At 38.8% G+C, this 18448-nt stretch overlaps 1 protein-coding gene across 1 annotated transcript in view; it reads right to left on the bottom strand.

Annotated features, from left to right (window-relative positions):
* Positions 1 to 18448, bottom strand: part of TBC1D32 (TBC1 domain family member 32) — a 101058-nt gene that overhangs the window by 46666 nt on the left and 35944 nt on the right. The window contains exons 19-25 of the mRNA XM_058172800.1: positions 14813 to 14951; positions 14448 to 14535; positions 11073 to 11191; positions 8120 to 8236; positions 6957 to 7045; positions 1772 to 1894; positions 328 to 436 (exon numbers count right to left, since the gene is read on the bottom strand). Coding sequence (XP_058028783.1) covers positions 328 to 436; positions 1772 to 1894; positions 6957 to 7045; positions 8120 to 8236; positions 11073 to 11191; positions 14448 to 14535; positions 14813 to 14951 — 784 coding nt within the window. The remainder of the gene's footprint in view (positions 1 to 327; positions 437 to 1771; positions 1895 to 6956; positions 7046 to 8119; positions 8237 to 11072; positions 11192 to 14447; positions 14536 to 14812; positions 14952 to 18448) is intronic.

Below are 18448 nucleotides of genomic sequence, written 5' to 3'. Positions count from 1 at the left end.
GAGAGAAGAGAAGTGGGGAGAGCACACAGCCTTGGGGGGCCACTGTGCTAATTGTACAGGTATTTGATGTGATCTTGCTTAGCTTCACCTGCTGCTTCCTGTTTGTTAGGAAGCTTGTGATCCACTTACAAGTCTGTTCCGGTACCTGTAGCTGGTTTAGCTTAGTTAGAAGAATGTCTGGAATGATGGAAGCACTCCAACACTGATTTTCTAAAGCTGCTCAGAAGAGCAGCAGATGTTTTAAACAAATCACTGATTAAATAAAAGAGAAAATAATCAATTGCAACTATTACCTACATTGAGGCTAGATGAAAAGAAAAACAGTACCTTATGCAGTACTCTCAGAGGCAAGATCCGTTCGGTTGGGCCCCCAATGTGACTTATTCTAACGAGAATATGGTTTCTCTCAACCGATAAGCCATCAATTATAAATTGCCTGCAGTAAAACAAAAGTGAGCTGAGAAATGACTACAAAACTCAAAATGTAACACTTGGGATCCAGATCATCCACAAAAGCTCCCATTCATTTGTCAATGTGGGAGCACCAAACTTGGTTTTGAGCAAGGATCCAGCAATTGCTATTACAATTACAAAAATGGGGAATAGACATACACCATCTTCCATTACAGAAGCTTCCCTTAATGCCACACAAGATGAGTTTATTAAAGGTCTTTACCAGGGGTGACATACGCAATTTCATTGAGGGCTGCATCAGGGTTGTGTCTGACCTCGGGGGACCGGAGTGGCCGTGGCCAGGGTGGTTGTGGCCAGCTCGACGACACTCATGTCGAGGATGCATGTGGTGGTCCGAGCTCTCTGCCAGAGAAAACGGGCTCCTGAGCTCCGTTTTCAGCTGCTCCTCTGCCAGTCTCCTGCAATTCTCTGCCAGTGAAAACGGAGCTCTGGAGGGCCGGCCACAGCCCTCCTGAGCTCTGTTTTCGCTGGCAGAGGCACTACCGGCCAGTCCTTCACTGTTTCCAGGGCATCCCCACGGGCACCCCGCAGGCCGGATCCAGCTCTTGGGCCTTGAGTTTGACACCCCTGGTCTATACTGTACAGCAGTGGCCCCCAACCTTTTGGGCACTAGGGACTGGTTCCATGGAGAGAGATTTTTCTGTGGATCGGAGAGAGTGTGGTTTTGTGTACTGTTACATCCCATGGATGGGGCTTCGCTTGTTTGCATGGCCCATTTTCTGGCATGCTATGGACTTGTGCTGGTTCATAGACCTGGGGTTGAGGCCCCTTGCTGTATAGTATTTAGATTATTCATCTGGTTTCTGAGCTACACTAATATTACTTCTTAAGAGCATCTTATAAAACAGAAGCTAAAAATTGGAAGTGGTTGACATTTTCAATCAGATAACAGATGGACAGATGCATTGATACTTATCATTGTTAATCCCTTTAGAGACAAGCTTTAAGAAAACAAGAGTAAGCTGTAATAATATTGGAATGCCTATTCAATATTAGTCAGCACTTTTCTGCTAATGCTGCTACTACGACTACTACTATTACTACATTTATCCCATCTCTTATTTTTTCCAGAACAACCACGCTGTAAGATGGGTTGGGCTGAAAGAGTGTGTCTCACACAAAGTCACTCAGCCAGCTTTCATTTCTAAGGGTGTTTTAGAACTCATAGTCTCCTGTTTTCCAGGACAACACCTTAACCACTACTCCAAACTGGCATCTCTAAATATGCACAGAGGACCAGGAAGAATACAGAGAACCATGTTTTAGAGTCACAACATTTTAAATGATTGTTTCTTACCGAGGAGTTTCAGAAATACTGATGGCATTTTCATTCTGGGCATCTAAAAGCACTTCTGATATCTTGTATTGAGATTCTAGAAGCAGAAATGTATTTAGATCACAGCACAGCACATTTAATAACCTGCAAGACACAATATATAGGAACGATAGTTAGACGTCTTGGTGATGCAGAGATGTTAAAACCTAAACAGTAAGATTTCAGACTCGGCTTGTCCTTTATACATGAAGTAACATAATACAGAAGGTTAATATTTTTTGTTATCTCCACTTGGTGTGTAAATTAATTTTTTATGCATTTCGAGCTGAAAAAACATCACATGTAAGTCAACGTTGTACAAAGTCAGGTGATTCATCCACTTAGCTATTATCATCTATTCTGATGAACAGCTTTGTATCCTCGTTTGTGATCCTTCTAAGATGCCAGATTTGAATACTAAGATTTGAATACACTCCAGGCAAAAGATAACTCAGAGATTCTCCACACAAAGATATCAATTGATGAAATTATTTTCAACCTTTCACTTATTATTGAAATTATCCTTTGCCGGGGAGGGGCGGGGGGCGGGATGAGTAGCTATGTAAATTTGATAAATGAATTAAATAGTTGAGATTCAGGTAACCACCCTTCCCCAACAGCTTGCAGAAGCCAGGAAGGACAAGGATCCAGCTCATATATTAAAGACGACATACAAAACATTCTACCCACTTAATGATTTAGGGCACAGGATCATAATAGCTATGGACAACATGTCAAGAGAGTGCCTTAGGCCCTGCTTGTATTTTGGCCACGTGGAGTCAAGACTGGAGTGAATCCCAAAGGTGCTTTTTCAAGAGGCTACTGAACCTGCATCTATAAGCACCTGTGGGATAACCATGACCAGGATGACTGAGAATCTCCACAGACTACTGGAGTGAATCTGAACAACTTTGTGATCAAAGTGCTTTGCCCACTGGCCATTGTAACCAGGTTTGAATTCTTGATATTGGCTATGCCCAAAAGGGAATTTGCCATCCTAAAACATTGGGATACAACCTGATGATGCAGGAAGAGAGAAATAAAGGTGTTTTATCTCTTATCGCTATAGCATAGCTCCAAAGCTCAGTCAGATCCTTTTTTTTTCTTCCTTCCATCACCTATCGCTTCATATTCCAGAGATCCTCAATATACTAAAATGTCATAACCACAGCCACAAGCTAACACAATGCCTTCTGTTGTCAAAATTCTTCAGCAGTATTTGATTATTTTTAAAAAAACCACCCATTGAATAATATTGTTTCGTGGTGCTTTGTCTCAAGCAGACTGTCAACTGGACCATTTTTAGTTTCTACTCCCACAAAAATGAGAGCTCTTCCCCATCATTTTTCAAGCATCATTCCTTTATGTATTGAAAAAGAAATTCAGCAGAATTAAAGCAGTACACGTGTAGAATAAAGGTAAAGGTTCCCCTCGCACATACGTGCTAGTCATTGCCAACTCTAGGGGGCGGTGCTCATCTCCATTTCAAAGCCGAAGAGCCAGCGCTGTCCGAAGACGTCTCCGTAGTCATGTGGCCGGCATGACTCAACGCCAAAGGTACACGGAACACTGTTACCTTCCCACCAAAGGTGGTCCCTATTTTTTCTACTTGTATGTTTATGTGCTTTCGAAACTGCTAGGTTGGCAGAAGCTGGGACAAGTAACGGGAGCTCACCCTTTTACACGGCAGCACTAGGGATTCGAACCGCTGAGCTGCCGACCTTTCAATCGACAAGCTCAACATCCTAGCCCCTGAGCCACCATGTCCCTGAAACGTCCCTGCAGGTAGAAAGCTTTTAATTAAAAGTGCAGCTGACCTGAATAACTTTAGCCAACTCCATGTGACTACAGAAATCTGGTGCTGCTACAATTCTGTTTTTTAAATCATTCAAAATCAGATGGAAAAAAAAAATTTACACCACTAGTCTGAACCAAATTTTTAAGCATGTTACCTATATTCTTTGAGAAAAATGCATGAGGAAAGGAAAGGAATTCTGATTATTTTATAGAACAAAGACTAATATGGAAGCAAACTTTTTTTAAAAAAAATTCAAAAAAATCACTTTCAGGTCTATCGCAGAGCTTGGTTTTAGCTGTGTTATTTTTCCAAGAACCTATTTTCATGGGCAAGTCGAAATAATAGCAATAGACTATTTTTCCTCTCATTTGTTTGCTGCTAAAAATGGCGAAATTTTGAAAGTGCTATCTAGAAAATTGCATGGACATGCCCAAGGAGTCAAATCTGATTTTGAGATCTTATATATCTATGTTTGTGTAAATAATAGCACAAAGCTACTACAGGCAATACAAAAATAATAATACTTTTTCCTAACAACATATTTGTATGTTTTATGTTTTATTCATAAAATTATTTTCCATAAGCTTCAGAAAATCTTTCATTTGTTGGTATATCGCAAGAAATGATACTGTAAGATTAATAAACTAATATTTAGGCATTCAATGTGTATGTAAATATTTATGCAACAATAGGTTTATGACTTATGATCATGTCATTCTGTAATGTTTCAACTCTGAAAAGCTAAGTATGAATTATTTACAACTAATCAGTTTTTTGGAGAAAAACGGTGCTATGGTGTGCCCAGAAATCAGCACAAAAAAATACATCAATGGCTTTTCACAGCCATAAAGTCTTTGACAGTTTAATTGATTGCATCAAAAATAAAACATAAATATTGGCATTAGGCTGAGAGTTCATCTACCCACAAGATTAACGTGGAGCATGGGTTAGATACTTTTCTTCAATGGTTTGTGCTCTCTTGACATTCCACGAAGCAATTAAAACAACATTAGTCCACCATGCTTTTAATAGTTTATGGGGGCTCATCGGGGTGGGTATGTTAATAATTTTAATATGTTGCTTTAAATAACATTGAATAACAGGTTCTTTGACTGGACCAGGTTACAAAAATTGTAGGCAAATTACCGGTAAATCACTAGTATAATTTTAATCCAAAGAAAATTGTTGATAACCATTTCCAATTATTATATTGTTCTAAATAAGTTTTTGTTAAATTCTCTGAATGTTGCTTTTAAATGTTAAAAACTCCTGACTATCTTAGACGGTAACAGGTGCTTTATTTCATTCTTGGTTTCTTGCATTCAGAGGCATATTTTCCCCTCGTAAATGCTGTTTAGAGAAAAATCAAATGAGAAACTAATAGAATGTTATTCATTAAAGTCTGGCATGTTGCATTATTAGTATATTGTCAATAAAAGTGACAACATATCTATTTTATAGGATACTGTACATGCTTTCCAGAACTTTTGGAAAAGATGTTCTATAAAATATATTTAAAAGTTCACTTAAATGTGGAAACTAAAATAAATCATACTTGCTTTGTTTTTTAAATAAAAACTGGAGCGACTGCAGTAGAATTTCCAACAAACATAAAACAAAAATAGAGGTAATAAGATGGCTGATTATTAAAGCCACACAGCGGTTCAATTTCAATTCCAAAAATGTGTTTTTGAGCTCATGGGAGCACAAACAGAGTACCGTCTGCAACTCCTTACAGCAGCTCTCCATACTGTGTGCTCTCCTAAGAGAGGCAATGAAGACCAACAATAAAATATCTGATATAGGAAATGAACTAAAACAACTATATTAATAACTAGTCTTGACAGGTTGCAAGATTACTGGGAGAGAATAATGGTTTTAATCCAGATAATGCATCTTCAAAACAGAGAATCCAATTTAAAACCCTTATGCACTGAGAAAGCCTTGTGGCACTTCAGGTACAAATCAAAAGCTAAAATTAACTTGGGGCTTATCATTATGCTCAGAAAGGACATGCATATATATCTGAATGACAATTACTTTAGCACATTTACTTGAGAACATGCTGAGTTACTTACTTTGGGGAAATGCTGCACATTCTCAAGAGTGTTAATGAACTGCTGTCAGAGAGACTGGAAAACTGCTGATTTCTGAACTGAAATCTATGGGGAAATCTATTTTTTTTTAAGACTCCCCAGAAATCTTATCAAACAGGCATCTACAACGGCTGCAAATTCTCCCGAGCACAGCCATCTCTCAAAATGGTAGCTTTGGGGAAAGGCTAAGCGGTATGAAAGAAGAAATGCATGTTCCCATGTTCATTCATAATACTGCAAATAAGGATTTTGTGAAACAAGCGCACTAGACCAGGGTTGTCAAACTCAATTTCATTGAGGGCTTGCATCAGGGTGGGGGCTGGGGGGGGCATGGCCAGGGTGGTGTGGCCAGCTTGATGTCGGGGGTGCCTGTGGTGACCTGAGTGCTCTGCCAGTGAAAACAGGCTCCCGAGCTCCGTTTTCGGCTGCGACAGTCTCCTGCAACCCTCTGCCAGTGAAAACAGAACTCGGGAGGGTGCCAAGCAGCCCTCCTGAGCTCCATTTTTGCTGACAGATGCACTGTGGGCCAGTCCTTCACTGTTTCCAGGGTGGCCCCGTGGGCCAGATCTAAGCACCCCGCAGGCCAGATCCGGCCCCCGGGCCTTGAGTTTGACACTCCTGCACTAGACAATTGCAGTGACTAAGCAGCATTGCCAGGTATCTGAACTCATGTCTCCTGTGTTCTTCTAAGAACAGAATGGGACACATTGTTCACTTAAGTGTAGCCAACTCTAGGCAGAGAATGGACATCTTAGGCATCAGTAAGATTTAGAAATCCTCATGCCTATTAGAGAAAACATCTGGCAACATTGACATCAGCAGCAAGAGGCTGAGATATATGTTGTGGTCTTCTATTTTCCAAGTGTATGGCATGTATGGTATGTTCAGTTAGTGCATAAGCATTTGAGAAATACACCCAAGACAATACTTAAAATCTTGACACTTGTAATTAAAATGAAAAAAAGGAAGTCGTACAGAGTTCCATTCTCAGATCATGATTTTGCGAAAGTCTCTGAAGAGTCTGGCTCCAATAAGAGATCTCTCCAAAACTGAAAACTTGCTGTGTATTTCTAGCTAACCAAATACTGAATATCATAGTTATATGCATATTATGTATCAATGTGAGATATTTTACTTGTCTCCGTATTCCTTCTTACTATGCCTGGATTCTTAAGAACTCGTTTTAATTGGCACTGGCAATAAGAAGTAACAAGAAGGAGAAAAAGTTATACATTTTACCTTGTTAAATAAATCAGACAGGAAAGCATCTTACCTCAGTCCAAAGATATGAGACTGCTCATAGTTGAATAATGAATGGATTTTAGCTTCAGTGTTAACAACTATAAGCCTGTCAATTATATCCTGAAATACAAAAACTGGTTTTACCAACTTTTGATCATCGTCGCTTCAGTTGCTGTTAGGTCTTTAAAAACTGTGTTTAAAGTGTATGAATACTTGATGAGAATACCTTTAGATGTTCTAGGCTTTCAATACTGAGCTCCTTAGTAACCTTACCTTTATACAGAGACATATCTATAGGGGATGGTCAAAAAAGGCAAGATGATAGCTGGGACTGTGTGACTGAAGCCTGATCCTTTTCTTATAGGTCACATGATGATGACAAAGGGACAAATTTATATAATATGGTCATGGACCGACTACCATACTGATTTTTTTTTTGACATATACATACACCCATGTGCATGATAGATATCTAGATAGAAATCTGAAAGACCTTTCTAGCTGAGTTATCTATGACCAAAGCACAAATTTCAAGCAAAGTTACTTTCTTCCACCTCAAAAAGTAAGGTAAAATCACAGTTTTTGGTCTGCCAAGACCAATGAAAAGATCTATCTAGATAGACAGACAGACACAGACACACAGTCCCTTCTGATATTGAGTTGAGAAATGAAGCAGATTTTTTAAAAGGAAAATCTGAAAGACCTTTCTAGCTGAGTTATCTATGACCAAAGCACAAATTTCAAGCAGATTTACTTCCTTCCACCTCAAAGAGTAAGGTAAAATCACAATTTTTGGTCTGCCAAGACCAATGAAAAGAAACTAAGGATTTCTAACTCTAGCTGGAAACTAGTTATAAAGTGTATTTATTGAGTTATGCAGGCTTCCTTACGTATATGATTTATATTATATAAATAACCTTCTTACCATAATCATACTTACCATTTAGGTGGCATATTTGTACAAAGACAAAAGAAAATAGCTTTTGCAAATTAAACTTTTGCTACGATTATGGAAAAAAGCATAAGTGTAATCTGCACACAGACTGCCCTCGTGCTGCATGTAATAAAACTACAAAAACATATTAAAGATTTATCGCCAATGTAGTAGAAAATCAAAACATTACATTTTTATCATTCCTTGCAAAGCAATCATTCCCGTATCTTTTTAAGAGGATAAGAAAAAGCACTACTTACAACAACATCTGTAGGAACTTCACGAAGAGAATACTCGGCTTTATTAGGTATCTCTTGATCACCTATCAGTTCATAAACAGCAGGGCAGGACAGCAAATTTATCAGAGCTACGAAAAACTAAGGAGGAAAGTTGACAAGACAATAATGATGGTGATTCATTTAAAGCCTTTTACACAAGCATTACCGTTTACTTTGGGAAAATGTTTAAAATATCCAAAATTTTATCACACCATTTTTAGCTTCTTAGCTTCAATTAAAGCTTTCAAGACACACATGACAAAAAGAGAAAAGAGCAAGAATGGGTAATTATTTATTAATGGGTAATTATTTATTAATGAATTAATTATTTGCAAGGTGACTTCCATAGATTATAGAGTAGAAGGAATCCAATCCAATATCCATCAGGCAAGAAAAATACTTAACTTTCTGAAATTAATACAAAGTCCTAAAATTAAAACAGATTTTTAAAAAACTGGTCACTTTTTAAGCCCACTAAGGGACATACAAGCATGAAGATATAACAGTGTCCCCCCACCCAAAGAATAAAAATCTGATTAAAATATCTTTAAAAGACCTGGTAAGAAATCACTTCCTTAATTGTAATGACAAAACCAGTCTTGGCTTCATCAGCAAGCCATTCTATATTTTACGCCTGCTACAGAAAAAAACAAAATTAGCTGTTGAGTACATCAGTGGAGCAGCAAAAAATACCCTACTGAAAAGCTAGGAAAGGTGGCAGGCTGCATGGTCTAGGCCAAGGGTGGAGAACCTTGGCCCTTTTATGACTTGTGGAGCCATGCTGGCTCAGGAATTCTTATTTTATTTATTTATTTTATTTGTCAATCATATATAAGATAACAGGTAAAAGTATAAACATAATTTGGATACATGAAAAGAGTAAGTAAAAAAGGAATATACTTATGCACACCCCTTACAGACCTCTTAGGAGTGGGGTGAGGTGAACAGTAGACAGTTTAAGATTGAAGTTTTGGAGGTTTGGGGAAGAAACTACAGAGTCAGATAGTGCATTCCAGGCATTGGCCACTCTGTTACTGAAGTCATGTTTTCTGCAATCAAGTTTGGAATCAATTCTGGGAATTGAAGTCCACAAGTCATAAAAAGGCCAAGGTTCCCCATCCCTAGTCTAGGCAGTCCTGTAAGTAATCTGAGTCCAAGCCATATAAGATTTTAGTGAGCTTGAAAAGCAAAGAATAACAGACTCTGCTGTTTCCATACAGGGATTATGAAACCTCTCCTGGAAGTATAACACAATCCTGCTGCCACATTCCATACTATTTCCCGCCAGACATTTCTTTTTTTTCTTCTTTTTTTGGGGGCGTGTGTGTGTGTCTTTTAACCTTCCCTAACACTGGAAGGTTACGTTCTCCCAGCTGATTGTAAATTGGAATTTGCTGTTTGTGAAACTGACAATTATTCTGTTTTAATTGTTGGCATTAACTTTGTATGCTGTCCAGAATCACTTCTGTGAGTGTGAGGCCTCATAAATTGTTTAAAATACAGACAGATAAATAAATCTTCCAGGCATACATTACCAGTGTATGTGACACCAAGTCTAGGATTCAGCGCATCCACAAATAGATGCAACTGATAATAAATGCTCTCCCCTTCCATCATGTGCCAATATAATATCAAGCTTGGTTCCAGGAGAACCTCTAAACTGTGAACCTGGTCAGAAGCCTCTCCCAAATTCTGAAGTCCAGGCTCTCAAATTAAATGTATCAATTACAGGGACAACTTAAATGGATAGATCAAGTGGTAGATCAAGTATTTAAAGCCAGCTTGGCAATTAGGTAGCAAATGAAGAACAATAACAACAGAGGCTGCCAAAAGTTTAAATGTTGAGGCATCCAGCTACCTCCTGTCTGAAATAAAGAGTACTAAACAGACTCTTCTGGGAATAATACTGGCAAAAATTGGTAGTATATAACACTTATTTGCTCCTTAGGTGGCAGATGCCACCAAGAGGCCATGGTATTGTCCTTCCTTCCTTCCTTCCTTCCTTCCTCCCTCCCTCCCTCCCTCCCCCCCTCATGGATTGTTCTAGAATTCTTACAGAACAGTCTAAGGACATAATAAACTGACCAAATTCTTTTTACTCAGCTTGCAGAATCCATTTAAAAACAAAACACACATATTCTTACACTCAACATAGAAGCTGGCCAAATAAAAATCAGTGAAGGAAATTATTGCTGTATTGCATAAGAATAAAAAGTGAGGCTTGTAATAGAATGCAGGAAAGAACTTGATGCTTCACAAAGCAACAGCAATTTCATTTTACCACGGGAGTAGTCATTTAATATTACTTTGCAAAATGCACTCATTTACATTCTAACAAAGAGCATATTATTTGCTGAGTGATGAATATTTGTAAAAACAAAAAAACAATCATGATTTTATATGGGAATCATTTTTATATGGATAATTGTTTTTATTTGAAGTTGTTAGTAAATGCATTTTGTATTATAGCCTCTGGCTGAGATAATAAAACAGGATTGATACATACTGAAGCTAAAAATATCCTGAAGTGATTACATATAACTCTTCTTGAAACAATTTTGTTTCTACACCTTAATATGCTGTACTTTGAAAATATGAATCCTGAACTTTATTTGAGTTATTTGATTTATTTAATTGTTCATTTACATAATTTACATGATCACCCATCTCTCAGCAGTGATTCTGGGCAACAGACAAAGATGAAAACCCCAACAGTTAAAAAGAAGTTACCATATATGCTTTTCAGTTTTATGGAAAGTACCCTACTAAGATGAGGCTCATACATGGACTAGTAACTTTTGATGTCTTAGTATCAAATTAAGAAAATTAGAAATGTCAAACTACCTAAGGCTTTCCTCAAGAAAACATGATACATAATATATTCAGACTGAACATTCACAGAAGTCTTTGTGAAGAGAAAAAAAAATCAATTCACCTTTTGGCAGCTTCGGTCAATTGGATCTACTGGTGTTGATCTGGGGTGAGTCATTCGGACATCATCTCTTCCACACTCCAGAACACCCCACAATTCAGTAATAAGGGCCTTTATAAATCCTAGGAAATAATGTTTTTTTTTCATGACATCTATCTACTAAAGTATAACATATGCTAAAGGGGAAAATGTTCCTTTTCACTCTTGATCACTTACTGTGGGGGGAATGCATGACCTTTGAGGGTATACTTAGAAGATAAGGAATAAGGACAATAGAAGGAATGCTTGTATAATCTTGAAATGTGGCCGTGGAACTTAGCAAAAATCTTAAAAACAGATATTGTCAGAGCCAGCCTCGTGTCACCTCCTGAGTGGCCAGCACCAGCCAGGAGGGGCACGGGTCCAGTAAACACGTGGTGGCATTCAATCTACCCAGCAACCTGTCCATGTCCTCGGGAGTCACAGGGTCAAACTCATCCCAGACAACATCACCAAGACCGCCCTCAGATGCCCCGTCCGAATCACCACAATTTTGGTCCAGACCGTCCCTAAGCTGAATGATACCCTAAGTATACCCTTTGAGGGTATACTTAGAAGATAAGGAATAAGGACAATAGAAGGAATGCTTGTATAATCTTGAAATGTGGCCGTGGAACTTAGCAAAAATCTTAAAAACAGATATTGTCAGGAATTTTGCTTCATCACTTGGAATGCTTTCCTTTATTAATGTTAATCCGCCTGTCCAACTATATTCCTTAAAAATACCATCATATTTCTTTCAAAACAATATAATATGCATAATTTGATATTAAGTTCCTAATTTTGACCCATGGTTGTGCACTGGTTAGAATGCAGTATTGCAGGCTAACTCAGTGCTCATTGCCAGGAGTTTGAATCTGACCGGCTGAAGGCTGATTCAGTCTTCCATACTACCAAGGTTATTTTATTTTATTCCCCCCCCCCTCCACCTAACCACCATTCTATATTCTAGATGATAACTTTACATACATTTCCATCTGTTCTAGAAGATTCAGTATCATATTAATAGTTGGTTCTTTTTCTCTTCCATCTATCAGGAGATCAATGCACCTATTTTATAAACCACGGTGGCGCAGTGGTTAGAGTACAGTACTGCAAGCTACTTCTGCTGACTGCTGACTGTCTACAATTTGGCAGTTCAAATCTCACCAGGCTCAAGGTTGACTCGGTCTTCCATCCTTCTGAGGTGGGTAAAATGAGGACCCAAATTGTTGGTGGTAATATGCTGACTCTGTAAACCGCTTAGAGAGGGCTGTAAAGCGGTATATAAATCTAAATGTTATTGCTATTGCTATTTACTGTAACAGCTGGATTTCAAATGGACTTTGTTTCCAAACCAGGTGTCCAGTTTTTATTAGCTTCCCTCTTTTCTTCCAGCAAATGTTGAGACAGTCTTTAGTGCAATCAAATGCCACTTATAAATCTGATGTGACCCGTTTATATGTCTAGGCACTCTCCTTCACTGCTTTGAAAACTACAATAAGGCATGATGCAAAATAATCAAAGGCTCTTTTCCTCAAATGTTCCTCTTCAATCATTACCCCTGAAGATGAGTTCTGGGAGAGCCAAAATCTCACAACCATTTGTAAACCTTCACTTGGTTTAACAAAATAAATGTTATAGATTCTAAGTAACTCAGTGTCCAGACATGCATGGGGGAAAAAAGTTGTGTACTTGATTTCAATCAGTTAATATACCATTATTTAATTATAGATCTTTCCAAGACAACTAAGTTAAAAAAATATTATTATTATCCCATACTTTCTGTGAGAGGACAAGGGAGCATGTAGAATACTTGATAAGAATTGATTAAAACCATCCCTGACTGACAATGTCTGCATGGTGCTGCTGTATCCAGATATATACAGCAAACAAAGCAGGGATGAAATCCAGCAGGTTCTGACAGGTTCTGGAGAACCGGTAGCAGAAATTTTGAGCACCGGCAAATACCACCTCTGGCTGGCCCCAGCGTGGGGTGGGAATGGATATTTTACAATATCCTTCCACCTGGAGTGGGGAGGGAATGGGGATTTTGCAGTATCATTCCCCTACCACGCCCACCAAGTCATACCACTCCCACCAAGCCATGCCCACAGAACCGGTAGTAAAAAAAATTGGATTTCACCATTGAAACAAAGGTCTTCTTTTAACTGGTGGCTTGCTCCTTTACAGCATTTATTTGGTGTAAACAGTTCACAAAAGATCTCTGATAGGTTGCTGGAAGCATGGAAGAACTGTTCTGTTTGAGAACAGCTGAAGCATCTGTAGGACTGTCATGAATTCAGTATGAAGAAAGAGTACAATACTGAGGGGAAGAATCATGCTTATTGAAACAATTGTTGGGTATTTGCTTTATAAAAAAGAAGGATCGTGGACGATGGAAAAACAAAGGTTTTGTAGAAGTTGAGGGCTTCTACAAAGAGGGTAATCCTAGAGATCTGATTGGCTGGATAATCTGGAGAAGCTGAGCAGGTATTTGTCAGTGCACCTGGAGTTATGCCTATTGTTAGGCAAAGCGGGCCTTTCACAAGGGCAGCAGAAGTTCACTGTTAAAGGAGATGGAATGTGGAGGTATCAGCTGATAGAGGATGGTTGCAACTGGTGAGGAAGCTTCTATTTGATTTAGGTGGGATAGCAGAGAGGAACTCTGGGACAGGAAGAGTCAGTTTGGGCCTGGTGGGAATTAGGAAAGAGATGAACTGGATTTGACCAAGGTCATATCCAAAAGACTTGGGGGAGGTGCAATATCCATTTTGTTTTATTAGGTTTATTTTCTCTACCACATCATAAACTCACAAGAACAACTCAGCAAAGACAGTGAAGATTCCATTACACCAATCAAGCACATTTTTTCTTCTCCATGTACAGAATAATTTACACGACCTTAACTACAGTTGTGTGCTAAAGCCTCTATTCCAGAGAATACTGAAAAAATCCATACAAGGAACCCTGCCTTTTTTTGGGCACATCTCTGATTACATATAACCAACTGGATAATACCCACACATCTATAAATTATCTATGGGAATATTTTGTCTATTTCAATGCAATGCTGCCTATAATTGCAAATACACAGAACATGATTCATGTTCCTTGGTCTCTTGGGCTGCTGAACTCCCCTCTTTCTCTTCCCTCATGGTACTTTTCCTCCTCCTCTACACAAAACCAGAAATTACCCTCAGGACTAGCACAAAATCAAAGGATAATCAAATAAATAAACATAGAATATAATTATCAATGTGGGAGAGATGTTCTGATGTAGACAGAAATCAGTGTTACATTACTGAGCTTTAATTACAACGATGTACAATAAAATGATATCAAGCAAAACAAAATTACCCGAATTTTGTAGAGCTGCAGCCCCAGGGGCAGTTGCAGCTACTTGTGAAACAATTACTCCATAGCCAAACTTTTCACATCCACTCACCTGGTGCAAACAAGAGAATATGTTAGCCCCCAAACATATCATTTTCACAGAATGAGCGTAACTTAATGGACACAATAATTAGTAGTGGGTTTTTGCATATACATCTCTTGTTTGTTTGGATTTGATAATCAAATGCCTCATTAGATTCTAATTAGCATTCTGAGCCCAGCAAATAGCTGACAGGAAAAGGTTACAGTACAAGCAATCAAGTTATCTGAGTAAGCGAAATAATTGTTTTTTGTTCCAAATATATATCTTTAAGAATGATAATGCCAACCTGGAGGTTCTTCATGAACCTGTTGAACATGAAGGTGACACATTCAGTGACTGTTCCTGTGTTCTGTAAAAGGAGAAGGCCTTTCGGTGTGGTAGCAAAATTTAGCAAGTCATCCAACAACGTTTCTTCTAATACAATACTGAGAGAGAGAGAAAAAAAATCAAACACGGTTCTGTGAGTACAACAAACAGCAAAATAAACCAAACACTTCCTTCTCCCATAAAAACTGCAATAGCACTTAAAGCTTTGTTTTGTTTTTCTTATACAGAGGACGTCTTTGTAATATGAAAGACATATGCTATTCTATTAACACATAATGTTTGTTATGAAAATGTTTCCCTTCCATATTGCCTCTGTTGCCCAATCCACCATCTGGTTGCAATTAATTCATGTGCAAAATCATCTGCATATCCATGTCTGCGCTACCTACACTGCAGCTGTCTCCCCTGAAGGTCCAACATTCTCTAATAGGTTTGGCTATTAACTCAGCTAAGCAAATTTTTCTCCAATGCCCGGGCAACAAAACTCCCCATGTCTTCAAGTCAGACTTTTTATTTATGATTATGAAAACAACTTTATACCTCTCTTCACTGAAAGGAACCTGGAAATGACTTACAAAATCCTAAATCCTAGAATTAAAATTACAAAACTCCAATCCAGTAAAAGTAAACATTAGTGACAGAAGGCCTATTTACTAATGATTTTGAAAAAAGACTCCTAGAACTCATTACTACTACAGCTCATCTACTCGGTATATAATTCCACAGAGAAATCCTACTTCCTTGTCCCTGGCAAGTAGCAAATGCAATCATGAGGAGCAGGACCTTTTTCAAAGAGATTGATATTACCAGGGATTAATTGAAAAAATAATGATTGGGGCAGGGGTGAAATCCAGCAGGTTCTGACAGGTTCCGGAGAACCGGTAGCGGAAATTTTGAGCAGTTCGGAGAACTGGTAGCGGAAATTTTTAGTAGTTTGGAAAACCAGCAAATACCAACTCTGGCTGGCCCCAGAGTGGAGTGGGAATGGAAATTTTGCAGTATTCTTCCCCTGGAGTGGGGTGGGAATGGAGATTTTGCAGTATCCTTCCCCTGCCATGCCACACCACGCCTACCAAGCCACGCCCACTGCTTGACTCACTTGGGGCTCCGATGGGTGCATTCCCCGCTGGAGTTAGATGTTGGGTTAAGAAAAACATCCCATCCACAATCCCGTCTGTATACTGGTTCCTAGTTTAACCAATTCCCTGGAACTTTTAATAGTTTTAATGTTTTAATGTTTATATTTTTCTTGTTTTTGTGGTGTGGCAAGTTGTCCAGAGTCACACAGTAGTAAGATGGGTGGCATATAAATTTAATATATGAAATAAAATAAAATAAATTTACTAAAGATTAATTTTCTGACAATTATCACCAAAACAAAACAAAAAGACAGGACATGATCCATTGGATAAGCTTAAGACACTTAAAGAAAACAAACAAAGGAAACCTTAGAAAATTCTGGCTCTGCTTGTTCATGTGACGTTCTTATGGTATAAGGTAAAGTAAAGGTTCCCCTTGCACATACGTGCTAGTCGTTCCTGACTCTAGGGGGCGGTGCTCATCTCCGTTTCAGAGCCAAAAAGCCAACGCTGTCTGAAGACGTCTCCGTGGTCATGTGGCCGGCATGACTCAATACCAAAGGCGCATGGAGCGCTGTTACCTTCCCACCAAAGGTAGTCCCTATTTTTCTACTTGCATTTTTTATGTGCTTTCGAACTGCTAGGTTGGCAGAAGCTGGGACAAGTAACGGGAGCTCACTCTGTTATGCGGCAGCACTAGGGATTCAAACTGCTGAACTGCCGACCTTTCGGTCAACAAGTTCAGCATCTTAGCCACTGAGCCACCACATCCTTTCTTACGGTATAGTACTGCTCATTATAATCCTCCCCACCACAGATACAAGTGAATGTGTATATCCACAAGCTACTTATAGCATATTGCTGGCATTTGTACGCATTGATAAGCCAGAATCTAGAGATGTACTTTCAGCATGAACTGCATTTTCAACATCTTTCCCTCTACCTGTTTCTGTGCTGCTGCTGCTGGGTTCCTCCTGCCAGCAGGCCCAATTGTGATTCGTTTTCATTATATGTGTTAATAGGGAAGTCTAGTCTGTTTTGCTCCTAATAGAGCAAAAGCGTACGCCACAACAAAATGTTTTATGATTCTGAATTATTGAGAGAATACTAAATCAGCCCCTGATTCGCATGTAATGCTAAGCAAACTACGGATGAAGAAACCTGGCTTGTTTGCTTCTTATAAGGAAAAGCCATTACAAGCACACAGCTCATTCCTCATAACGATGACTTATGATTAAATGTAAACACGACCAGGTAAGATTCATGGGGTTTTTTCTTTTTGTTATTGCAAACTATACAGAAAAGACATGAGTTATTATGATCTAAAGAAAAACACTGATCTGCAAACAGATTTCCCAGGAAACCCAGACCAGAGGATTGGTCTGACCTTCAATAGACAAAGTTCACCCTGCAAATGTTTTTATACCTGAAAGCATGGAAGGTATTATATGGGCAACAAACCTGTTTTAAACAAGGCATTAAAAGTGCTTTTTGTAGGATTTTAAAAACTAAACATGTTTTCTTTTCTTTCTTTTTTTAAATGTATCTTTATATAATGATTTTTTTATTCACACCAATACTTGGTATAAGATACTAAAAAACAATATAACTGCTCTCCTATAATTTGGCAGTAATATGATTCTCACATTTTACACATACTTATAAAGCTGACAATATAAAAAATTTAAAAAGCAGTGGTTACAATTACAATGGGAAGAATCAGCCATCTTTAACCTAAGTGTACGTTAAGTGTTTGCCTTGGCAAATGTCTATGGAGATTCTCAGTCATCCAGGTCATCAAGGTTTTTTTTCCAAGAGGTAACTGGACTTCCTTTGTTTTTTTCTTGAAGACATTTCGCTTCTCATCCAAGAAGCTTCTTGGAGATTCATCTGTGTCCTCAGGGTCACCTGAATAGTGCAAATGAGTGTAGAACACCCATTGTAAACACAGTCCTTTCAGCAGTTCAAAAAATCTTCCACACCTATTTGTACTATTCAGATGAGGGCACAGATAAACCTCCAAGTGACCTCAACGCAAGGGTGAAATCCAGCAGGTTCTGACAGGTTCTGGAGAACCAGTAGCAGAAATTTTGAGCAGTTCAGAGAACTGGCAAATACCACCTTTGGCTGGCCCCAGAGTGAGGTGGGAATGGAGATTTTGCAATATCCTTCCCCCCAGGAGCGGGGAGGGAATGGGGATTTTGCAGTATCCTTCCCCTGGACTGGGGTGGGAATGGAGATTTTGCAGTATCCTTCCCTTACTACTCCCACCAAATCATGCCCACCAAGCCACACCAGACCCACCAAGCCACACCCACAGAACCAGTAGTAAAAAAAAAATGGATTTCACCACTGCCTCAACGACTTTTCAAAAGAGTCTAACGACCAAATGACCACAAGGAATATAAATCCTTCCATTCCTCACCATTCAGTCAGAACTGAAGAAGCTTCATGGATGAGAAGTGAAATGTCTTCAAGGAAAAACAAAGAAAGTCCAGTTGCCTCTTGAAAAAGCC

Source organism: Ahaetulla prasina, chromosome 1, assembly GCF_028640845.1.
Source record: "Ahaetulla prasina isolate Xishuangbanna chromosome 1, ASM2864084v1, whole genome shotgun sequence".
NCBI lineage: Eukaryota > Metazoa > Chordata > Lepidosauria > Squamata > Colubridae > Ahaetulla > Ahaetulla prasina.
This window is presented reverse-complemented; position numbering and strand designations above follow the sequence as displayed.